The sequence below is a fragment of the Myodes glareolus genome, chromosome 5 (genome assembly GCF_982192425.1).
Source record: "Myodes glareolus chromosome 5, mMyoGla1.1, whole genome shotgun sequence".
NCBI lineage: Eukaryota > Metazoa > Chordata > Mammalia > Rodentia > Cricetidae > Myodes > Myodes glareolus.
Window position 1 is genome coordinate 79,856,046 of NC_142030.1, and position 26,133 is coordinate 79,882,178.

At 37.5% G+C, this 26,133-nt stretch overlaps 1 protein-coding gene across 2 annotated transcripts; it reads left to right on the plus strand.

Annotated features, from left to right (window-relative positions):
* Positions 1-173: 173 nt before the first annotated feature.
* Positions 174-25,669, plus strand: Rgs13 (regulator of G protein signaling 13). Of its 2 annotated transcripts, XM_087906440.1 has the most exons (6): positions 174-341; positions 1,500-1,568; positions 6,326-6,388; positions 9,109-9,170; positions 23,113-23,279; positions 24,494-25,669. In XM_087906440.1, exons 3-6 carry the CDS (start codon positions 6,330-6,332, stop codon positions 24,674-24,676), a joined length of 471 nt encoding a protein of 156 aa, XP_087762566.1. In that variant the 5' UTR covers positions 174-341; positions 1,500-1,568; positions 6,326-6,329; the 3' UTR covers positions 24,677-25,669. The 2 variants fall into 2 exon arrangements, with proteins under 2 accessions (XP_087762566.1, XP_087762567.1); XM_087906441.1 differs by lacking the exons at positions 174-341; positions 1,500-1,568 and adding an exon at positions 4,541-4,624.
* The last annotated feature ends 464 nt before the right edge of the window (positions 25,670-26,133 follow it).

The following is a 26,133-nucleotide window of genomic DNA, read 5'->3' on the forward strand; positions in this document are numbered from 1 at the left end:
AACAGTTGAAAATTCTAAGGAGCTGCTTCTTCCAGCCATCTGGACACGTCTGATGTTCTGATAAGTTTAGATAAAACCTCTTTTATCAGCAAGGCACTGCAATCCCACAGCACTGCTTTCCATATTCAAAAATCCTCTCTTTGCATAGATATGTGTCTGTAAAACTAGAATTTCCTAGCACAGAGGCTGGAGTGCCAGCGAAGGTAATTAGACAGACAGTAGAGTCGTTTTCTGCCAGGAAAAATAGAGTACTTGGTGTCTCACGCAATTTCAGAACCTGATTTCAAAAGGATCATAACAAGGAGAAAATAAAATGTTAGGCTGCTCCACAGGATACATTTGTAAGTATGAGATTCAGTGTGGAAAAAAAGATGATAAATAGAAGAATGCTATCTTGACATAAATGCCTGGTGGGTACTGACCTCAGTAGCAGGGTTGTAGGGGTGCATGGAAGGTGAAGAAATAGACAAGCAAAATTGTAAATACATATTTCTTTCTTGACTTAGGTCTTATGGCTTTAAAACTAAATGGGGCAAAAGAGGATCTATTGCAGTTTTAAATTGTCTTTTTTAATGTTGTTTTCATGCAGATATGGAATGATAGAGATACAAAATCAGAAAATATGGAACAAAAAATATCATTGATTACTAAATGACTAAATGACAGTTTATTAACTCAGCTCATTGTCATGTCTGATTATTGTAAGGTCCATCTGAAGCACTGTTAATCTCGGTGCTAGAATTTCTTCATTCCTCAGGCTACACCTAAGTACAACTTCACAAAACTACTTTTTCTCAAAAAGCAGGATTTTTTTTTGCCGCATTGCAAAAAGGAGCTATAAAAATGTAAAGTGGTCCAGGTTTTTCAAAACTGTAATCAGCCTGCGAAAATAAACGAGAATAGGATGGGTTTTTGGTTTGTATATGAACAGAAAGACTTTCTTGATCATCTGTCAGAATTATCAAAATTTAAATATGTAAAAAGAAGTTAATTTTTAAACGTATTCATTTTTATTTTACTCTAAGACTTAATTTACAGGCGGAGGGATATGTGGATCTATTTATGCTATACTATGTATACAACTTGTATTATTGACAGTGTATTTATGCTTAGGCTATTGATGAGCTGTGCTCTTTTTTAAAAAGAAAAATAGTCATCAGAAGAAATATACTCCTTGCGGACTTGTTAAAAAAAAAAAGTACACATTAATTTTGTCATCAAAGTAGAGGAAAAAGATAAGGAAAGTTATACGTAATTGAAATAATCATAAGATGATCAGATAAAAATCAATGGAAAGATATATTAAGTGCATTTTATATGGTTTTTATACTAATCTATGAAATTACCACATTCTAGAGATGCACAAATGGGCACTGCCAAGACCCATAAAGCAGAAGTTAGTGGATAAAAACAAAGGTCGGGTGCTTATATAAATCCTTGCAAAATATGTATTTTTGCACTAATCTTTCTGCTTCCTCTTGTTTTTATCATTCCTTTAGGTTAATGGACTGTTTCTACATTACTACACCAGCATGAGAAAAACAGGATTACCACTGATCTGAAGCTTGGTGAGTTTATCCACAGCACAAATCAGTCCTACATCATGCCAGCTTACACCATCCTAAACCACCTTTTTTTACCAAAATAGAGTTGACGTTCTGGGGAGCATTTGAGTTTAATTTTTATTTTATTTTCTGCTTGTGCTATAATTTTAAAAGTACATTTTTCTAAAGATATGCTTGGCTGCATTTATCCAACAAATAAAATTTAAGTTTACTAATGGGATACATTAATTAAATCCTTATTACACTTCTTTTAAAAATTATAATTTACCATTTTTAGTATAACTACATGTGTTTAAAGTTCCTCAATTGTAAATTTGAGAGCATTAGACCCTGCATATTTTGGTGGAGATTAAAGATGGAAATGTATGATTTAGTCACAAAATATTGTAGGATGTAAAATTGAAGTTATTTCTTTTCAGTTTTAAATTAGAAGTATTTAAGAAATACTTATTTTAGAAATTTTTCATCCTCAGACTGTGAATTATATGTTCTTTATTTGGTCAAATGAAATTCCAAAATCTGTGTTTATTCTTCTCATTTAGAGGTTTGCAAGTTTTAACTTCACCCTCCATCTGCTTCCTATCTTCCAAGACTACTTCAAAATATTTTGCTATTTTTTCCTTTCTTCTTTAATCTTCTTTTCCCTTCATGTTTAAGTCTTGTGTGTTCCTTACCTCTCATTTTTCAAGTGTTTTGGTTGGAAGAGAAAATAAATTCAATTGGTCAATATGACCTTTCTTATAATTAAATATTTGTGACTTACTTCTTTGCTTCAATCTAGAGAACATTGTGGGATATTAAAGTGTTGTCCTTCAACCCAGCAAAGTTGTGGTACATGGTGACCATGAATCCATGGTGACCATGAATCCGTGAAGGCACGCGGGCATGTAGGTGGGCATTCAGTTCTGGAAACCTTAGTGGGCAAGAGAGAGCTGATGGCCATAGGCAAACACGGGGAGTAGACCTACAGTCTTAGGATGACATCTATCAAGTCCCAGATCTGGTGGTCCTGGAAAGCCAGAAGCCATCATAGAACACAAACAATTCCTTCTATGCTCTATGTATTTTGTATGTAATACACCTTTGCATAACTAGTCAACTAAATATTTTCTGATATTGAATCACTAGTAATTTTGTGACATTGTATTCTATTTGTATTCTGTAATCTAATAAACTGAATGTGACTTGGAACCCTAAACAATATAAAAACAACTGCTTATACATGTTAATTGAATAGCATTTGAAACGCCATAGAGAGTAGATAAGTTAAAACTTAAAGTCACATGTATATTAATATTTATAGCTTTATTTCAGTCCCTTCAGATGCTTCCAACTAATGGATAGCTTGTACCATTAGACCCTTGTTCTGCATCAATAATCGAACTGAGCACAATGATATTGTTGAACTTGACAGAACTTAGCTGGTATTAGAAAAAATCAGGACCACACTTGGAACAAAAAGCATCTTGGGGTCATGCAGCCTGACAAGGGTGCTCACATGGATGTCAGCTTCCTGTTTCCCTTTGAACCAAGCTTCTTGACGGCAGAGACAATCCACACAATCATTTCCAAGAGGACAAACTAGGGGAACTGTCCTCTCTCTTCTTTCTCCTTTAGCACTCAAGCACCTGGTCATGCAGATCCTGTCTGTGGTTCTGACCTTCGATATGACATGCATTGCTGGAGGAGTCTAAATATCTGCTGCTGAATCAGATACCTCAATCTTTAACCTAATTACTAAAAACAGTAACCAAAAATGAGATAGCAATTTAAAAAGAAATGAAAAGAAACAGGATTTACAGAGAGTTTATTCACATGTAAAAGAATGAGCAACATTAATTAGGAAAAGTGGTCATCTGAGTTGAAATTTAAAAAGAAAGGAGGAATATACTCTGGTAGGACATATACTTTGTTCCTGCAGAGGGTCTTAGGAAACACATACTTCCTGAGTGTCACAGTACAAGAAGCTGAAGGTCAGATAAACTGGAACAGAAACTCTTTGCAGGCGTCTATTTTTCTAATCTTCATTGTTCCGTTTCAGAGAAAAGGAAATAGATAATCTGAGAGGTAAATTAAGACACCCAAGGTCACATAGCTAATAAAAGCCTCAACTAAAGTGTGTGTATTTCTAGTTTCAGAACTGAGCTATCTGAGTATACTGTGAGTGATCTCGGGTGCTCTGGGAAACCCCTGAGCACTAGTTCACCCACAGGGAGTCTTCAGTGCACATCTGAATGCTGCATACTGATTTTGTGGTTTTGTCTGATCCCAGTGTAGCTATTAAGCTATATATTATATCTATATACTCTATAAAAAGACATAGAATTACATAGATGACAAAAATTTAAAAATATGTACACATGGCTTTAGTAGATGAAGTGGAAAAGACAATGAAACAAAATCGATTGTTCAAGAAGAAATACTGAGTCCTTGTAGGAGACAAGGAGGAGCAGTTATGTCGACAGTGAGGATGGCCAAGGAGCAAGGGCTGTTGAGTATGGAAATTTAACTTCACTAATACAATTCAAGGCATAATCACTATAAAGAAATCAGCCAATGCCATAGTTCTCTTAGCCTCAATTATTTAATTATTAATCATCTCTAATCAAGTTTATCTTTCCAAAAAAAATTCTATTTTCACCACTGTGAGATTTTAAAACTTTAGTAAATTACTATTATCGACAACTTCGAACCCAATGATTTCTTCCTGAATTTAGGGTCATCTAGAATCTAGCTGCACACATACACACACACACACACACATATACACACACACACACACACACACATATACACACACACATACACACAGCCCTATAATAAACTTTCCTTTCTACTTACGTTGCTATCTTTACAACCGGAAGAGGCTTAACCAGAAAACTTCCCTTCCTCCCACTTGTTCCCTCGTGTACATCTATTTAGCTGTACAATGCTTATTCTGTCACTTTTTTCACTTCTCTCGTGTCTTCTACCTCTATCCATGGATATATTTTACCAAATTCATGCTGTCACGATAAAAGGCTCACTGGCATACACTACAGACATGCCAGTCACAGTAGGTAAGTGGCAGAGTCCGGCCTCTGTGTCTCTACTGTATCAGTAGCGTCACAAGACACAGGAGTTGGGGGACCAGCACCCCATTTTATTACTTTCTCCACCTTGCTGCTGCCTTCCCTGCTCCACTGATCATCCCTGATGCTCTTGTTAAGGGGCCCGACAGCATCTTTAATCCTTTGTTCTCTTATCTCTTTCTTACTTTAACACCAAGATGATTGCTCTTTTTTTACATTGCCAAATCTTTATTGTTTAAAATTATACAAGTCTTTTACAATATTTTGTTTCCTAGATGGTCTCTAAATGTTTGTGTACAGTTGATATTGATATCTTTTTCTGGAACTCAACCATGAATTATGAATTCACCAAAAATAAATATGCTCTTTGGTGCTTATGAAGCAGTATTATTCTGCTTTCTGTCTAGTGGATACCTTTTGCAGTCTCACTAAGATGCGTTTGTACTTGTCCCTCCTCCTGGGCTGTCATTTCAGTTCACACTCTTTCCCAAGACAACCCATTATATTTTTTACTTTCTTAAGTCTTTATGAAAATATCCAACTGTACTTCTAAGCCAAATCTCTCATGTAAACTTTTTTCCATCCTTTCTCTTTCAAGATACATCTAAAGATGATTATTGGGTCGATCTTAACTCTGTAGACTTTTCTCCCAACCTCTCTCCCTTTTTCATCCTAGACAACCCAATTCTTTACTTTTCTTCAGCTAACCATTACTTCCTAACCTTTACCTAAGCAATCCCTCCTTCATTTGACACTTTTCAGCTTCTCCCATTGACTCCCGCCCAGATGGTACATTACTGGGATGGCTTCACTGACCATTCTCAAGGCTAACTCAGTTCTCCTCTTGCAGGTACACACAGACCCTCTAATAAAATCCAACAGCATGTTTTCTCATGGCTTGTCAGTAAGAATAGGAAGAGAAGAACAGGGTCTCTGGAGATCACCTATTGGCACTGAGTTTTGCGGGGGACAAGAAATCAGAAAACACTTTGAATGAGTTGATAAAGTCAAAAAGTTTCACAAAACTACCTATGTATAGCTACCAAACTATTTCCAGATTTTATATAAAACATGCATCCAATTATCTCAGGCATGTTTTTAGTTGTTTTCTCAAAATCCCAAGTTAAAAACCAACCATGACATGTGTTGCTATATATACACTCAGCCTACATTGAGTCAACTCTCAGAATTTCAGTTACAAAGTCCAAAATGCCCAAGTTTATGGAAAAACTACTTTTCTCAGAACTCATTCTTAAAGAGTTTTTATTTGGTGTTTATGCTATTTTACTTGACTAATTACAAAGAGGCAATGTTTCCTTCATATATTTAGGGAGTATTCTAAAAATAAGAATTGCCCCAAAAAGGAAGCCTTAGAAGTTGACGAGTTCATTGTCAGTGGGTTCTAATTAAAATCATCTTTCAGAACTCTGTATCTTTAAAAGCTTATTATTAATGAACTGGTGGAATTCCAAAGTCACTGAGAAATCTAATCACCTGTTCTTATGAAATATATATGAGGTGGATTATTTTATCCCTCCTTCCTCCGTGACCCACAATGGCTTCTATTAGCTTTAAGAATTCATTCTTTTGAACTATATAATTTTATATATTCTTTGAAATATATAAAAAGTGACATCAGGAAGTCATTTTCCATGACTAAGTACTATGCCTATATACTTTTCTTTTTAGAAAAATGAGCGGGCATATCTGCTGGATTTGTAAGTTATGCAGAGCTAAGAGGCTCCCTTCAGAGTAAGTAGCTTTTAAATATTATTGCCATTTTAAAGAATTTTTAGTCACATGATAAATATGTGCATAAATATTTAACTACGTTTTAAACATGCTTTACTGAGAAAGTAAAATTTACATTTACACAGGAGAAACTCCAGCAGAGGACCAGCTATATAGCCCACAAAACTCATTTCCTTTATTCGAGGGGCAGACCTAAGAACCCGGCAACTTTGATGTTTTAGATAGAGATGATTACAAACATTCTTTCTAAAAGTAATTTGGTACTGTTTATATTAAAGGGTTTTTTTTAATCCAATATATTTTACAACTAAAACCTTCTTAAGAGGTGCCAGACACCTTTCATTTTTCATGAGATTTAAAGTCGTGGAAACCTACTGAGCTCTCAATCTTTTATGATTGCAGGGAAATGTGTTACTGCCTTGTTTTTTCACAGGGTCTGTCATTACAGACTAGGCTACCCCCAAACTTGTGATCTTACTGCCTAAGCCTCCGAGCACTCAAGTCAGTTATATTATAAAGACCCAGCCTTTTTGCTGAGATATGCAAATAGATTAAAATGGAATGGAAGAATAACAAAACAATTGGGTTTATCACAAAAAAGTCACAGTTTCAAGACTTCTGTTAATAACCACACATGCTTAACCTAAGTGGAGACCTCAGTTCTAAACACGTCCTTGTCGGTCAGGACTCTTGATCAGTCTGACCTTCCACAGAAGTAGGGAAGGTCTTTAAAAGACTACTGCTTGATGACAAAAGGTAGCTGTGGTGATGGATGGTAACACCCAGCACTCAGCATTCCAGTGAGCAGTTGAAGTTCGTGAACTATGCAGGTGCACCCACGGAAAAAGATATAAAAGACTGACTAGGACAAGCTTTCTTCTACTAGCGATCCCTATGGCCTATCACAATCGGAACTTGGGTCTTCTGTAGTCTGCCTTGCAGATCCCCTATGGAAAGGAGGAGTTCAGCAAAAGAGAGGTCATTTGATAGGAGCTTTGCATTCATAATGACCTCATCAAATAGAGATAATAAAACTAAGGTGCAGAGATGTACTAAGTCCAGCATCAGGACTGGATCCCTCAACCCTCAGACACTAAGCATCTGCGCTATGAGTTTCAAAATGTCTTCATATCTGATTGCTTTTCCTGCCTACCTGCCCAGAAAAAAAGGAGTGACATGAAAATGGAAAACTCAGGTCAGGAGACTCAGGCTGATCTGGGGGCAGAGGTACTTAAAAACAATCTTTACATAATTCTGAGGATACCATCTTCATAATCATGGGCCAACAGGAACTGTGTGTGAGAGAGAAAGTAAGCCAAAAGCAAAACGGAAGTTCAAATAACCCAATTTCTCCAACCACTGTTTGTATCTGTAAATCTTGTAAATCTTGCAGGCAAAGGCATTCTCTTGGCAATGAGTTCCCAACACAGCCATGTTGTCTCAGTCTTTCCTCTATAATGGGAATCATTGAGACAAAAAAAAAATGATGTGAGAAACCTACCTCACCCTTTCCATTTCAATAGATTAAAAATATTATTTTAGTTCATCCTTTCTGAAGTTCCAATGAGAGGAAAGGACAGTGAGTCAGAAACAGTTTTCATGGAAACGTTTACGAGAGCACCGGACAGAGTGCACCTCGAAGCTGGTGTGAATGTCTACATGGAGCTGACAGAACCATCAGCACTGTCACAGGACCTGCATTGTTCTATGCTATGTATCATTTAACTTTTCAAATCGTTTGAAACACGTCCAGTTAGTGTTGCTGGCCATTCCTGAAGAATTAACACTCAAGCTGACTCTCTAAGAACAACAAGGAGCAGGTCTTTCTTGTATCTTCAGGTTTCTTAGAGTAGACCAGTGCTAAAGGCAGGAAGAGCACACGTGAAGGAAAAACTGGGTGGTGATGAACATATTAGTGACAGGGAAGTAAAGTTACTTGTGTGTGGGAAAGTCGAACCACTTACCAGTCACCTCATGAAGATCCCCAACAGAAACAGAAACTGAGCCTTCAAGCCAGCACCTTCCACAGACATCTTCTAGGTGTGACTGTATTTACTCTGATCAAGTCGAATGTAACTTGACATATTCTACCTTCATTAATGTCAACGCCTTCAAAGTTCAATATATAAATACACACAGATCAAATAAGAAAGTGCAAATGTAATAGACAAGCTATTACATGAGAATGTGTGCATCAGCTTTGAAGGTAAGCCCAGCATTAATAATATGGAAGTGGGTACATCTGTGATAGAGGCGACATGAGACAGTTCTATAGAAGCAATGTGTGAGTCTGTGCCTGGCACTTTCAAAGTGTATGTCAAGTATATATCAAGGGTAGACAAAAAATGAGGACGCAAAGAGAGTTACATAGTTCTGCTCTATATGGGAAGTAGAAAAAGACAAGATCTCCCAAGTAAACTGGGAGCATGGGGATCTTGGGGGAGAGTTAAAAGGGGGGAGGAGAGAGGCATGGATGGGGAGCAGAAAAAAATGTAGAGCTCAGTAAAAAAATAAAAATATATATCAAGTGTACATCAAGTATATACCTCTTATATTTTTAGAGTTTAAAAACTCAGTGAAGACTAGACCATAAAGGGTCAAAGGACAATAAGCAGCGTCATCATGTTTCTCTATTATTCTCAAGATAGCGTAGATTTATTTAGCTCAGCAAAACATTGCTAATAATTTAGCCTAATCAGTGCTTTTGTTTCTTTTCAAAGTCTGACGTTGGAAGAGGTTTTAGGATGGGCCCAATCTTTGGAAAGTCTGATGGCTACAAAATGTGAGTATGATGTGCATGTCACTTCGGATAAGGGGGTGGGGCGCTGCACGGCAAGTGTAAGCGGCTCTGCTTGCCACTTCCTAAACGGCAACTGACACAGTTCAAAAAGGAAAACCTGAAAATAGCTTCTCATGACAACCACCGTTAATTTCTTCGGTGTTAATTAAAACAAGATTAGTCACTGTGGGTATTTATTCTTCGCAAGTATATGTAGAAAGCCCATTGGGGATGTGCTGAAATAGTAACACATTCTGAAGTCTACTGCCTTCCCATAGCTTGCTAAAGTGAGTGCTTGGAAACTATTTTAAAAGTTGCTGTTCTAAGTCCTTTCAAAAGGAAGAAACAATTCGAGCCTCAGTGTTCTAAAATTCCCTGGAGCTCCTCCGTCTCTGACTCCAGTGGCTCCGTGTGTAATGGCACAAGCACTAGAAAGTGATACAAATGAAAGGTCATGGCGATGTAGGTAGAGTAAAAACATAAGTTTAGAAGCTCAATATGGTTAATATGAAGAATGATGGATACTCAGGGGAACTGTCTATTGTGTTTGGAACAGAAAATGGTAGGTGATAGAAAATGATAAAAACCAAAATACAAGTTAAAAACAAAAAAAATTCAACTGAACTTAGTTCCTTTCTAATAGTGCTAAAACCATCAAATGATTGTTATTTTTATCTGTGGACTTATCCCTTTATTTGGGACTTCCTTCTGTGAGAGTCTCTGTGAGAAATGGTTGTTCAGAGGTCGTGACTATGAACAGTAGGTAACCCTGCCAATACGATGTGTTAATTAGTGGGTGTGTAGCATTAATATAAACTGAATACATCCCATCACTCATGGGGTTCTCATGGGGACTCTACCTGCTCCCACTGCCTCAAGAACATTCTTTATTACCACCTCTGTTATTTCTGACTCACAGGGCAATGGTGGGAGGTGTGAAAACTTGACTCTTAGCTTTTTCTACTTCTCTCTTAATCCCTCAAGCTCTGACTCTGAAACTACTTTCCTAGTATTGTACATCCCCAGACCTGCGTACCATCTAAAAATCCATTTTTAGTCATAAGCCGTTCCAATGAAAATGTCCACATCATAGTTTCTTTCTTTCATTATTTGCGAGAAGATTTGAACTGTGCCTTTTACTTATTCACAGTATTATTCACAGTTCTCTGATGTAACTTGCCAGTGTGACCATGAATTAAATATTATTTCTTGGGACTAAATTTTAGGGCACTTAACTAAAAGGAGAAGAGAAACTTGCCAGTTAAGTCAGCTGTATTGATTCTTCTCCAAACAGTTTTAATATCAACCCTAACCCGTGTTCACAACATTACCTGGTTAATCTTACTTTCAGAGTTACAGACATCTCATCTACAAAGTAGGAATGATAATCATCTTTCTATTCAGCACTATTGTACTGGTTAAACACAAAAGATAGAGTTCAGTGAACTACACAGCCTGAGCATAAAGTACACATCTCTGAGTCCAATTTTTTTTTCTCTCCTTCTGACCAAAATACCAAACTCTTAGTATTTAGAATCCAAGATCACCTAAGTTAACCAGTTTTCTAAAATTTATACCTAGCTGTGTCCTTTATGAAACAGACCTTTCCACCAGTGTGGTAGCTGCTCCCGCCCTTACTTATACATCAGTGATTCTCCTGCTATAAGCTTTTTTGTTCTTACCCAATCTTACACACTCTTAAAATTAAAACTCACATTTCACCTTTCCTATGAAATGATTTAGAAATAATTTTTCTGTTCTATTTTGTTAGTATATTATTTATTCTGCTTTTAATCCCAACTAGCTTTGGTAATGAGTTTCTTTCCAAAGTAGCTTGCTGAATACATTGTAAAATTTTTTGAAGAAAAAATATTACTCATTCAGTTTATGTCCCACTGAGAGACTCAAAGTGTCATGTGTACCTAGTAGGCATGTACTACAGTTTAATGACAGATAAATATAAGTAGGAAAAGATCAACAAACCAAACTATATTATATAAATTCATGTGTCAGGGCTGAAGACTTGACAAAATGAATAGAGTGAATTATTTGATGTGAATAGCAAATGGGCACTTGCTTATCTGGACTTAGCAATTTAGAGATACAATGCCATAAGGATAAGCAGAGTCTAAGGAAAAGTTAAAAGCAAGAAGGTCTCTCTCACATTGCTCCTAAAAGAGCATGGAACCATTAAATCAAATTAACATGAAGTTCATTCAAAAATTCTACAATCAGATAAAGTGATAAAAAAAACATCCTACAGATAGGACCAGTCAACTAAAAATACTAAGAAAGCAAAGACTATATGTTCTAGAGGAAAAAAAGTGTGTTTACACCAACAAATGACATTAGTAAAATGTATCTGGTAAGCTATACCCAAAATGCTATTGTTACAGAGATCTAAACACAGCTTCTAAGAATATATAAGTCATAATCCACATGGGGATGAAATGCATTAATCTGAGCCTCAAGAGAAGATGAGGAAAATTTGTTGGAAGGCTTTAAAGTAATAGCTATATTCAACATAATGCCATTAAATTTCAGTGCTTTATAAAAAGTGGGAATTGGAAAGGACCACATTTATGCAGCCAATTCTAGGAGAGACTGTTTAATGGCAGGCTTCCTGGTATTCAGGATCTTGTAGTCTCTGTGCCACAGATGCAGGAGCTGTGATGTAAATGCATCATTTGAGGCTCTGCTGAGCACAACCTATTAATAGCTGTGCTGTGTCCAGTTGGATTTTTTGTCATTTGCTCTAAAGAGAGAGTTCTTTGATGAGGGGTGTGAGTGACATTTATCTATGTACACAAGAATATTTGGAATGTTATCCTTATAATGAAAAGGAATTGCGCTGGCCTAGCAAAGTGGTGGCAGTAGTCTCTTTTTTAGGGACCATGGCCTCCCTATCCCAGGACACTGGTTAGTTTTCATGATTTTCCTGCTGTTGAGTGGGACTTAAGTCCTTCAGTTGCCACCAACATTTAAATCCCATTTGCTGTACCTTAACGCATATTCTGCCAAAACCAGAAAAAATTCAACATCAATGGACACATTTACATAGAAAGAAGAAAATGTTTGATGGAAGAAGGAGAAAAAGTCTCTACCAGGAATGAGCCCCTTATTGGCTTGCCAATGAAGACCGATAAACCTTGAAATCATATACATGCAAACAACAAATATTGACTCAGCATATGTGTGTGCATATATATGCATTTAATAATACAAAGAAAAAGAAGGTAATGTGGCAGAAAGATTAGATAAGCAGGGAGAGGCTAGATGTAAACAGAAGGTGGAAAGTGATACAGTTCTATTTCAATTAAAAGCATACTTTTTCAAAAAGAACTAAAAAAGGAGAAGAAGAGGAAGGAAAAGACCTAGTTGAGAAGAGAACTATGACCAGGTAGATGATGATTCAAATTCTAGATATTACCCAGTTATTCTCTGCTGGCAAACAAGTTTTCTAAACATTGATGATATTTTTGAAAACTGATGTGTATATATTTACTTACTAAATGCAAACTAAGCCCATTATAGTTATCAGGTAGCATGCTTGGGGAAAATCCCATCAGCCTGTCATACAAACAAAAATGCACAGAAAATTTTTTTTCAAAATCTGAAAATCCTTTCCAAAAAATGAGAAGGATCACCATTTATGATAGACTTGGAAAGACAGAAAATAGTTATTAAACTAACTTGTATAAGTACCAGGAATAAAATTCTAAAGGCAATAAAAATACCCATTAAAAAATTGTATCTTTTGACAAAAAATCCTAAGGCTACAAAAGAGGCTGACTAGCAGTAGTTTAAATATAGGAAATTACTTAAAAGTAAGCGAGTATTGATAGCCAGCAGTCCATTGATTCCTTAGTTTTTGATGTAAAAGTCAGTGTCATTTAAAAATTATCCACAGTTAAAGTCTACAGGTGACTGAAAATTCCTCATCTTTTCAAACATTTAAATTTTTAGAAAATATTTTTTTCAGAAGTAACAAGAATAATAATGTAAAGAAAAATTTCATCTATTCAAGAAAATACCTGAGACTTACATAAGATTTTTCCTCAAATAATAGGAACCCAGACTTGGTCACTGAATCCAAAATTGCTATCACAGCATCAGGTTTTACCGGCATGAAAATGGGGAAAGTAGTTGTGTGGGTGCTTCTGGTAACTAAACACTAAATGTGATTAGGAAAATCAGAAAGGACACAGAAAGGAACATTTGAAATTATAGAAGATCAAAATCACTTAAAATCCCAGAACTCTTCAAACAAGAAACGTCAAAGAATCTATAATGCCAGAAAATGCAGAAGAAACATAAATATGTTAAATACATTACCAATTTTCTTTTTATCTTTTTAGTGATAGATTCATTTTTATTATTTTATTTTTGATATTATAATATAGTTATATCATTTCTCCCTTTCCTTTACTTCTCCAAACCATATACCTTCCCCCTTTATTTCTTTCAAATTCATGGTATCTTTTTCATTAATTGCTGTTAAACACACACACACACATACACACACATATTCCTAAATGCATAAATGCAGACTCTTCAATTTGTGCAAAGCTACATGTGTGCATGTTTCCAGGGCTGACCATTTAGTATGTGGGTAACCAATTTGCTATTCTGCTATTCCCTGGGAAGGCTATCTCTCCAGCTTTCAGCAGTTCTGTCTAGCTGTCTCTCTAGCTGTCTGCAGTTCTTTGCCTAGAGTTGAGGCCTCAAGGGTTCCCCCCACTCGGTTTAGCAAGCCTGTTGTTGTTGCCCTTGCTCAGCTCATTTATAATGAGCCATGCTGGGGAAACTTTATGGGTGATGCTTCTGAAATTCCTAGGAGACACAAGCTCACTGAAAACTCAGTGTTCCTCCAGCTCTTACCATCTCCCTGCCACCTCTTCTGAAACGGTACATGGCACTCAGGTGGGGGAATTATAGATGTGACCACTGGGACTGGGGTTCCAGAAGTCTGCATTTTGAGTGGTTGTGGTTTTCTATAGTGGTGTCTGTCTGCTGCAAAGAAAGTTTCCTTCCTTAGGGGGGACTAAGGAATAAATTTACCTGTGGGTAAGAGCACAAATATTTAGAATGTAGGTAGAATTATGCTGGTTTAATAAAGTACCAGCTGTAGTTTCTCCTCCAAGATCCTTGACTTCATTAGTCCTAGATAACTGGCTAGGTTTTCAGTACCAGGCAAGATTTCCCTCTTGTTGTGAGGTTCATAAACCCACCGAGAGAGCTGTTGATTATTGCCCACGTATGTGTTCCACTACTGCACCCTTAAAATTATCATACTTCACTAATGATCGTTGTGGTTTATAAGTTTTATGGAAGGGTAGGACTGCCAGTTGCTTCTCTCCTTTGGAAGTTTGCATGGTGCCTTCTGGTACCATGAAAGCCAGTCCCCAGGGAGGTTCTGTGTCTATAGTGTGTGGTGTCTTCAGCAATACAAGCCTACCTTCTACCTCTGGGAGCAAACTATTTGTCAAAAGATAACAATGGAAGTTATTCACTGATACAGTTGCTTATACGAATAAAAAGTTCACTTGGATGATTCAAACAATCCTCCCGTATGTCTGGGGGACAGCATGAGGGAGGAAATGAGATAATGGGGTATACATGTGCTTAACTCATGTACTCCATTTAAACGGAGGAGACAAAGAACAAGCAAACTAATGGAGAGATGATTCCACAAAGTGGTAAGTGCTTTGAAAAAAATAAAATCAAGTGACATGGACAAAAAGGTGCAAAACTACACTAATTCAACTGAGAATAGCTGACAGCAAGCAAAACTGTCAGGAGGAGCAGAAATGCCAGAACCTCTGACAGAGGGTAAAACTGTCTGAAGAAATAGGATCTGAACAAGGAGATGAGTCAGAAGAAGCAGACATCTGTGCTGAGGTATTTGGATATGAAGCCCAGTAGCAGGGAAACATATCTGAAAGGTCCGACAATGTGAAATTAGTGTCTGCAAATAACTGAAGAGAAGTTTAATATGCCTATTGCATAAGGACTCATGAGGCCATGTGAATGGTCTTATTCTGAACACTAACCAAAAATAAATACTTTTTAAAAAGATCTTCTCAGTTTTTTTCTGAAAAATAAGAAAGGGAAACTAGTTAGAAGGACATTTCAATAAACCAACTAAGATCAGAACTCAGGAAAGAAGACAACGTTAAAAATAATTAGCATCTAGATGCTAGGAAAAGCTATGGGTCAAGAGATTACTGGAAGAGTTAAGATAAAGAAGAAAGGTGGAGATATGGTGCTTGGGTACAGGGTGATCTTCCAGAGTTCAGAAACAAGAGACAGTAAAGGCAAAAGGAACATCTGGTGAATTAATGATGAACAAAAAGAGTGTATTACCATGGAACCCAAAGGCCACAGTTCTTTCAGGAAATGTTATATGAACTGTGGTAAAGACTGGAGAGAAATCAGGTCAGAGAGGACCCATTAGGTATAATAACATAGAAGCCCTTGACACCTCAACAAAAGCATTTACAGCAGCATGTGAGAGCAAGGTAAGATGTGATACTGTGGGTGGATGTGTGGGTGGGTGGGTGTGAAAATGAGAAGATTAAAGAATAGAAATTGAGAAATGATTGCCTCAAAATCTTTGTGCTTCACTCTGTAACAAAATTTGTTGCAGCCAAACTGTCATAATTAGAAGGAAAATAGAATTCCATAAATTAGAAGAGGCTAGCTCGGAAGATCAGTGATAGAGCGCTGGCATATACATAAGGCTGTGCATTTCGTTCCCATCACTACTTCTGTGTGTGTGTGTGTTTATGTGTGCATGTGTGCAACTGTGTGTATATATGTGTAAGTGTGCATGTGTGTATGTGTATGCATATGTATGTGCATATGTGTGCATGTGTGTCTATGTGTGTGCGTGTGTATGCATGTATGTATATATGTGGGTGTACATATGTGTGCATATATGTGTGTGTTATGTATGTGTGTACATGTCTGTGCATATTTGTGGTTTTTGTGCAAGCAGGTAAATAAATTAATAGCTCATTCATAAAAGTATCAAGTCACTTAGAAAAAAATTCTCATCAGAGTAACAGCAGATGTATCAATACAATATCTTACAGACAAGGAGGTATGGTGTAACATACTCCAAACTGTGAAAGAAAAGTTTCGGCCAAGAATACTATACCCAGCAAAGCTGTGCTTCAAGATGAAAGAGAAGTAAAAACTTTCCTAGATAAAACAAAATCTCAAGGAAATCGCAACATTCGATCATCTCTACGAGAAATGTCCAAGGGAGCCGTTTCTAAAAGCAGAAGGGTGACTGCCACTATAAAAATGCACAAAACTCCACAAAATGAGTGAAAATGTAATGGTGAAAGAGGAATCTAACTCTATCAGCACAAAGACACCAAGCCCAAAAGTGAACAGGAAAGAAAGAAACAAAAGGGATGCATAAAACCAGGGGAAAAGAGATGACAAAACTGTCTTTATCCATCATTGATAACATTAAATATAAATATACCAAATCCCCCAACTAAAGTATATAGGCTAATAGAATAGTTTTGTTTTAAAATACACACACACACACACACACACACACACAAACACACACACAAAGCTAACCCAATACCTAATGCCAATACTATGTCATTTTTTTTTATTATTATAGCTCTGTAGTAGAGCTTGAAATCAGGGCTGGTGATACCTCTGGAAGTTCCTTTTTGTACAGAATTATTTTAGCTATACTACTTTCTTGTTTTTCCATATGAACATGAGTATTGTTCTTCCAAGGTCTGTAAATAACTTCTAATGTAATATCCTAGGATAGCAATGTTTTGAGACAAGTAATTGAATACTTCAAAATAAGTAGAAGAAAAGGTTTTGAATATACCAAAGTGACACATGTCTGAAGTGATAAATATGTCAATTATCCTAATTAATCTTACATAAAGTACACATAGACCAATATATCACACATGTACAACATACTAAGTACTGTCACCAGTTAAAAATAAAAATAGACTTTAAAGAAAAACAGAAAGGAGGCTTTAATTTTTTAATTTATTTATTTATTTATTTAAAATTTCTACCTCCTCCCACCCCCCCTCCCCTCACTCTCCAGTCCTAAGAGAAGACAGGGTGCCCTGCCTTGTGGGAAGTCCAAGCCCCCCCCTCCATCCTAGGAAGGTGTGCATCCAAACAGACTAGGCTCGCAAAAAACCAGTACATGCAGTAGAATCAAAATCCAGTGTCGTTATCATTGGCTTCTCAGTCCGCCCTCATTGTCAGCCACATTCAGAGAGTCCCGTCTGACCACATGCTCGTTCAGATCCAGTCCAGCTGGCCTTGGTGAGCTCCCACTAGATCAGTTCCACAGTCTCTGTGGGTGGACGCACCCCTCGCGGTCCTGACTTCCTTTCTTATATTCTCCCTCGAAAGGAGGCTTTATACGAATACTTCAGCCAGCAAAATGCTCATCTTAAAGGAAAACCAGGTGTGCATAAGTATGATCCCGGTACAGAGAAGGTAGATACAGGTAGACTGCTGTATCCTGTGGGCCACCCAGCCTAACCTACTTAGTCAGCTCCAGACCTGTGAAAGGCACACATATTCACACACACACACACACACTCATGCATGTATATACACATATTTGTATAAATAGAGAGAGAGATAACAAAGATGGGAAGGAGACGTGGTCAGTGGCAAGAAGGAGTGTGGGGTCAATACTTGTTTTAGTCGCATTTGGGAACCACAACAGCATGCGCACATGATGATGACAGCTAACACTAAAGCAACAGAGAGATGTAAAGCACTGAAAAAAAAAAGAAAAAAAACATAAAAGAACCTGAAAAAAGCTTAGCTGGTAGAAAAGGAATCGAAGCAACTCTTCTGGAAATTTCTAGGGCTATGATATCAGGGAAACAGCAGTTGACCACTGCACATTGTTGAGTGATCATTAAAATTTACAACGACATTTTAACTCAGAAGACACAGCTTTAGGTTTTCCTGTATCCTGCTTAGCTGCCCCAGCACAGACATGCTGGATAGGCAGGGGTTCTAAATAAGAACTGGCATTAATCCTTTACTATGGATAAAAATTATACTTAAATGTACTTTATACTCCCCTTGTAAATTATCATAATTACAGGTGGACAATCTTAAAAATACTGGATTTAACCGTGGAGGACTGACAAGCCACACAAGGCAATGAAATCTCCCCATACTGATAAGGCATCAGGCTGGGGGAGCATCTTTACTGATGCAGTGGCACAGAGCTGACATACGAAGTTACTGATGGATGCTGTTACTCCCTCCTGTGCATTGGCTCAGCTCCCTTCTCTGTGAAAGGTTTCCTGCCTCCCACTAAGGACTGGCAGTTTCCTACACTATCATTTTTCCCAATCTCTGCTAACCACTGCTGTTGCCATGGTTACTTCATCACACCTTGCATTACTGTGCAACTTCGCCTAAGCCCTTTCCATTTAGTAATTTTTGTCTTCTCTGGTTTTTCAGGCACTGTTTTAACCTTGCAGGGTGAAAAAAGAAATGGCCTTTTTAAGACGTGGCTATTCAGCTAGCACTTTCCCCCCACTGTCAGAAAATGAAAGGTCATAGTACACTGTAATAATCCTCCAGTCTCCAGTACCGCCTGCATGGGGAATGATTAGAGCCTATTTCCCTTGATAAGACTTATAAGAGAATCCTTTAAAATGTAGAAGCATGAAGGATACAGAAGCCGAGGTTATAAAACATTTATCCATCAGCAGCTGCCATTTACCAGCACATAGGAACTGTATATTCAGTGGTTAATAACCTGCCGTCCTGATTCTTATAGCTTCTCAGTAGAATGGGAGGACAATGGGAAGAAATCAAGAAATATAATGGAACACAATGTATTGGAGTTGCACATTCTTTCTATACTAGATCGGTTTATCAACTAACAGTGCATATTTAGGCAACCAAGGGAGTTAAGGGAAGTTTTTTTAGATGTTATGATCTATAAGTCAAGTCTCGGGTCGAGGTATAAAGCACAGAGTAGGAGATAAACCATATAAATAAATGACACACCACCAACCAACGAAGTGTGTTTAGAGAAGAGTATCTGAGCAGGGCTCAGGTAATACATTTAGGAGAGAATAAACACAGGTATGAGGGTAGAGGACTCTGTCCAATGAGTCTGGAGATCACACTGAAAAGCTGTGGCCTTGTTCATTTGAGCCAGGGGAAGGTGTTGATAGGGTACAATAACGTGACCAGATGTTTTAAATGAATTTTTCCTCTCATGAGATTCCTAACAATACTGAAAGGAGCATTTGGTCGACTGACTGAAGCTTTGTCATATAAGACGGTTACAGATGTACCTCAAAATAATCTGAAAATAACAGAAGAGAATGCCACAGTATAACAGTGTCATTAGCACATATAAAGAATAGAAAAGTCTGGAAAACTCTAACTACAAAACACAAATTTTAATAAAATAGAATATGTACTATAAAACTTACAGAAATTCTAGTAGAAGTATAAACTTCTGTATTCCCAGTGGTGCAGATTGAAAGTGCATGAATTTAAAATTAGTTCACATGTATTTCAATATGTCCTATTGGCCACAGCTCACCTGCAAGTCCGTAAATGGTTGACTAGCCTTGTGCAGAAAGCACAGTTCTGGGAAAAATAGGGTACTCTTCTGACTCAGTTAAAAGACATCCCGCATGTTCCTTCCCCATCAAGATAACTGTCACATGTCACTTTGTGTATCAGAGACATATTCATCCTACTTGTTCAAGAGTAATACAGAGCTTATTAAAGATACCACCCATGTTTTTAAAAGAGAATGCACACACAACATATGACAAATTTATTTTCTAATTCTCTAAAGTGAGCAATCCTGGTCTTTATCTTTCATTTACTAAATATCAGCAAATCTTCTGAGCATCACTGAAAACTTCAAAATGGGTCACTTGGGGCTCCACCACCTAATTTAGGAAAAAAAGTTCACCTCGTATTTCAGTTGTGCTGTGAGTCAAAACAACTATAAACTCAGCAATTCAATTTTGTATTTGACATTTACTAAGGTTCCAAAAATGCTTTCGCACACATATCCGTCCAGCTGTTTGTTTAAATAGCTAGTTAGTATTCTCCGACAAAAACTCACCTGGTGTACACAAATGCCTGCAAAATAAACCAGTTGTGTAATCCGAGTCATCCTGCACACTAGAGTTATGTCTGAAATATTATACAGGCTCCAGTAGTCTGGGTCAGCTTTTAAAAATTATGATGTAATAATAAGTACCATAAAAAACCCAGTTGACTATAATAAAGAAGGCTCTCTTGTTGCTCGCAATAGGTAACAACTGAGGTCAATTTTAACTCTGTTCCACACCATAGTTCTGGCATTGGGCTAAAACATCAGATTTCTTATAGATTTATCCCCCTTATGACAAGGGAAGAAAAGAGTCACACAAGGTCAAGAACCTTCTTCTTCCACCTTAAAATTCACTTGTTCATGACTCTCACTGTTCGGCACAAATTCAGGGGCCAGTGCAGTGGTAAAGGGAGCATGAAATGTGAACGTCTTAGAGGACCAGGAAATAACTGAGAATAATAGTAGGTAGTACTGCATCAAATTCCCAGGCAGTATGTTTCATCTATTACATATAGAATACTGTAATTTAGGAAATTAAACAGAAAATTAATTCAGAAGTTTCATTGGCAAAGGATATGGCTACATTAGGAGCTGTACAGCTGTCAGTTGAAGCAAAGGGAAAAAAAAGATATTTATTCATCTCTCACACCGGAGGCTAGAGAAGGCAGGGGTAGGTACAGGTGGGGTTCGGAGTAAGAATTTATATGATAAATACAAATTCAGATGTAATATACAACTTAATATTGGTTTCCAGACTGTATTCCCACCCCTATCCCACCCACCCATCCACCTAATCATCCAGCTGGCCAAGAATCATCTCATTCAGTGACCTGTGAACTTTCTACCTTCTGATTTATAGCTTGTTTCATTATTTCAAAACCCTTGTCCTCTATTGCTAGCTAAGTCTTTAGTTATAATTCCTTCAAGTACCAACTATTTAAATTCCTTCATTTTTAATAAGACTCTTTTCAGTGCATTTTGGAAATCTCGGTTTTCACTGTCCTGTTAAAGCAACGATGTCATTTCGTTTTGTTTGCAACTTTGCCCACAGCTTTGGCTATGTCTCGAGCAGGAGAGCCAATAACCAACCACAGCTGTGTTCTCTGCTCCCAATGTGCAATGCTTAGAGCAAGGCAAGGACTGCCACACTGTCACACCAGCAGGAAAACGAACTTCTTCTTTGAAATATAAGTTATAATGCATTTCCCACTGGATAGTAACAGCTAACCTATGCCACTTCCTCGGCTGTATATCTATATATGCTCTGCCCTCATCTGATCTGTATTCTCAGACAAGGTTATGTTTCTTTCAAACCTCTCCTATCCTTTGTTCTTCAGGCGGCACCTGCTCAACTCACTCTGAGCCATGCTCTAGGTCTGTGTATCCCCTGCATGCCAAATTCTTGCAGGTGACCAGTGTTCCCCAGTCCTGATGCTTTTGTAAGTGGTAGTTACCTCTCTCTCTGCTATTTTCCTTGAAGATAGACTGTTGTCTTTCTTCCTGTATCACTCCTAATATAACCAGTGAAAATCAAGAGATCGTGTAGCCTGACTTTCTAATGCTAACAAATTGGTCTAATGTCTCTTATGAAGTTGCAGGAAAATATGACTTTACATCACTTCAATTCCATTTGATTATTACTCTTTCTCATGAGAATTAATGATACCAATCAAAATTTTTGTTAACTAAGTTCGATATTTTAGGAGTTAGTAGGCACTGGTGACCCAACTTGTGGTGACAGTTTCGTGGGCAGGTGCTGACCTTAAAACTGGTCAACCTGCAAGCATTAAATGAGGCACTGAGTGTTTGTAAAGGAAAAAATTCACACTGTCAGTCTGTAAGTAATCTTGTATTCAGTCTGACTAGACACAGTTCTAATGGCATCCATTTAAAGTTACTTTGTCATTTTATCATTTAGCAATTAAATTTCTCACATATGCCAAAAGACTTCAAAGTCACCCAGAGGAGCTTAGTGGCAATCCCAAAGCATTCATCTTAAACTCTGAGACCACTCGACCCTCCCTAGGATGATGAGGAACAAATTACACCCATGAGAATGTGTCTAATCTATGAGCACAAGCTTCCAAAAAATGGGGCCTGAATAAAAGTCCTCCCACTCTGCTCACCCTAGAGACTGTTCAAGACCAGAGCTGAAGATAATCATCTAAGTGTCATAGGCTGGTTATGTTCGGCACAACACGTTGCCCTGTGTTAGGTTCTGAGAAGGTGTCCAACATCCCTCTGGATTCCTTTCCTTACTTGGTCCTTATTTCTGGGTTGAACCATAAACCATGAATATGATGTCCAAATCTTCATGCTCCCATTCTCCTGCTGATTGGAGGCAGAGAAACAACCCCAGACAACTCTGTCTCATCAAAGTATCACTCACACATAGCTTAGATAGTTCCCTCGCAACCCTGACTTGCCAGATCTTTAACCTAGTTCTTACTATCAGTGTGTTGTGAAGTCTTAAATATATTCTATAACATTAGAGGAAGAGTTCTGCCTGCCTATGTAGCTTAAGTACTTTGTGTGGGTTCTCATGACATCTCCTGGCCTTTCTGTTATAGACACCTCTAAACTGACAAATATTTTCCACTGGGTGACTCAGAACAAAGGAATAACCACCAACCAGTGGCATTGTTAAACATGCTTCAGCTATAGAGAGACCTGGGTGCGTGGCTGATGCAGTCTCAGAAAATATCTGCCTGCTTGTATATCTTTGGAGCTCTTCTCGGGTTTCTCCGTTAAACTGCATGAATTATTGCTTAAATGTTTGATAACTGTTAACTCATGAAAAAAATCACATTTTTCTACTTTTAGATGGTCCAGTAGTATACACAGCATATTTAAAATTGGAGCACAGTGACGAGAACATTAAATTCTGGATGGCATGTGAAACCTACAAAAAGATTGCCTCGCGGAGGGGCAGGATTTCCAGGGCAAAGAAGCTTTACAGCATCTACATCCAACCACAGTCCCCTAGAGAGGTAACAGTCACGGAACATGGCCATTGGGATATCCTTAGAAAACACCAATAACTCAAGCATCATTACCTGCCAGACATAGTCTATCCCAATATCCCCTAAAAATTGTATAAATTAAGAATTACTAATCTGCTGGGTGTTGATGATGCACTACTTCAATCCCAGCACTCAGACAGCGGAAGAAGGCAGATCTCTGTGAGTTCAAGCCAGCCTGATTTACAGAGTGAGTTCCAGGACAGCTGGGGCTACACAGAGAAACCTGTCTTGAAAAACAACAACAACAAAATTATTAGTCTTATTTTTCAGATACAAAACATAATTGTTCGGTAATTTAATGAACCTGATGACTTGCCCCGTGTGGTACCGTCATTAAGTAGTAGCATTAGAATTCGGTGGTGAGCTGTTTGTCTCATTAACTTATCTTATTAACTTATTCCCAGCAAAGTTAAAAAGAACCAAGGGGTCCCTGGAAGAGTTCTCTGGCAGCAAAGACACGAAATGCCGAGAATGGGCATGAGCAGCTCCCCCGCGGTGTTGGTCCAGCATGCACCAGAGTAAACCTAAACTCAGCTGCCATCCATGTTGTCGTCACTGCTGTCACTTACGCTGCCTAACACCGAACTCCTGACAGAGAGTCAACCAAAGACTACAATTCATGTTCAAGGCCAGGGTGGAGGATACCACAGGGAATTTCTGTCACTCAACATAACCCTATATTATTCAATTATTCCCACAAACCCTTCTGGAAACTTTTAGTCTTCTGAGATAACCGCATCCCCCGTCTATTTCTGCACTTCTCCTCACTCGCTTCCCGTTTCAGGACTTGTCTGGCTAACACAGCGTTTGTGACTATTAAGGACTAGTAAGGTTGAAAGCAGCCACCCACTTCCTTTTTTTTCTTTAAAAAGAGCCCTCAAGTTCATAAGCTTCCACGTTTGCAGACTACCACTAACAAAGCATGGGCATGTCCCAGATACGCCGAGGTTGCTGGCGTTCCTTGACAGTGAACTCCGTGCTTTCTTCTATTGCTTTGGAATGCTAACCACAGATTTTTACTTTTAAAAAGAGCAAAGACGCCATTTCCTAAAACTCCTTTCAGATAGCTATGAAAACTATACCCAAAACTGTGCCGTTACTCTAAAAAGGAGACTAAATTAAAGCATCACATTGCAGGCATTCACGTTTGATTGGGCTTAACCTACAATTTCGTTTTTCAGATTAACATCGACAGTTCAACAAGAGACGCTATCATCAAAAACATTCAAGAACCCACTCAAACGTGCTTTGAAGAGGCTCAAAAGATTGTGTATATGCATATGGAAATGGATTCTTATCCCAGATTCTTAAAGTCTGAAATGTATCAAAACCTTCTAAAAACGGTTCAGTCCCAAAGCTCTTGATTACTACCCAAAAATTTAAACCAAAGAGGACACATTGCAAGTGTTAACTTAAATTTAGAAAAAAAAATGTACAAAATGAGAATGAAAGCAGAAAATGAAACAGAAACCAAGCCATAAATTGATTTCTAGTTCCCAAAGGAAATGCATTCCAAACAAAATGAGCTCGATAATACACAGTTTATAGCCTACTTACAGAGAGGAATTAACAGAGAAGGAAAAAGAAGTTAGATCTCATCATATAAACACTTTAACATTTTTACTATACTAGACAACTAATGATCTTTTTTCATTAAAGAAATTTGGCAATCAGCACAGATAACTTGTTTTTAAACCATTGCTCTGTGAATCATATCTCTATGTATTCTACATATAAGCTTAGAATATCTTGAATTAATATATAAATGAGTCATGGCATAATCAATTATATTTTAGCATGAGAAGTACTGAAAATATGTTGAGACAATTTAGCTATAAAATTTTCCTGGTAGGATGTCCATAATTGACCTCCTATGTCATCTGTACTTTCTACATGCTAAATCATTGTTATGAGTCTAAGCACTTACTATGTGTGAATAATTTTTCCTTTATACTTTATACATGCTTTGCTATTTGGATATAAAATTTTGTCTTTATTTTGGGATTAATTTCCTTGCAATATGAACTCATTATAGTGCTGGAAGTCAATAAATTGAAATTAAAAGGTTATATGCATATTTTTTCAAAGACACCTTTTTGTACCTTACAATACAAATCTCAAAGGGCTTAAAGTTTGCAAAGGTAAGAAAATAGAACAAAGAGCAGTTTAACTTATGTATTTAGTGTCACCTTGCTGTTATTTTAAGATCTTAAAAGAGTGTAGACTTGGTGTTCCAGGGGTTCAACAAAACATACAGAGATATAAAATTTGAACTGTTATTTTTTATACCTAAAAAACAAAAAATCAAGTCTTGTGTTGATGATGGACAGAAAACATTAAAACTGACCCTCACCCTATCACAGAGTCACGTTTCAATAACCATGTTTTGTCCCAGTTTGACAGAACATCATTAAATAGATTTTTATTTAATGATGTAACAAAAATAAAAGATAATGATATTTATACCTATAATGAAACAAAAATAAAAAATAATAATTTTTATCCCTCTAATGAAACAAAGTGTCTACTCTTCTCAGTGACTCCCTAGTTCTCACACTACTATGGTCCTTACTCCTTGACTTGTGTATTTTATTGTACTAAAAAGAAAATTGCCAGCCTCCATGGTTCTCAAGATTCCAGGCATTTTAACTACTGCTTTCCATGTTTAAAGGGGCAGCATGAGTAACTGCAAAGCCAACCACAGTGTATTCAGTGCTGAAAACTGGTGAGTCAGTAACCCACTGGCCTCCAGGTTTAGTGAAGCCAACAACGTAGTGAGTGACTAAGTGAAGAACCACGGGCAACAGAGTGGGGAAATGAT

What these genes read in the sequence shown, in the direction of transcription:
- Rgs13 (XM_087906440.1), top strand. Translation starts at nt 6,330, where the DNA reads ATGAGCGGGCATATCTGCTGGATTTGTAAGTTATGCAGAGCTAAGAGG. An exon ending in GCTAAGAGGCTCCCTTCAGA is followed by an intron (nt 6,389 to 9,108) that starts GTAAGTAGCTTT and finishes TTCTTTTCAAAG; the next exon opens with TCTGACGTTGGAAGAGGTTT. An exon ending in AACCACAGTCCCCTAGAGAG is followed by an intron (nt 23,280 to 24,493) that starts GTAACAGTCACG and finishes TTCGTTTTTCAG; the next exon opens with ATTAACATCGACAGTTCAAC.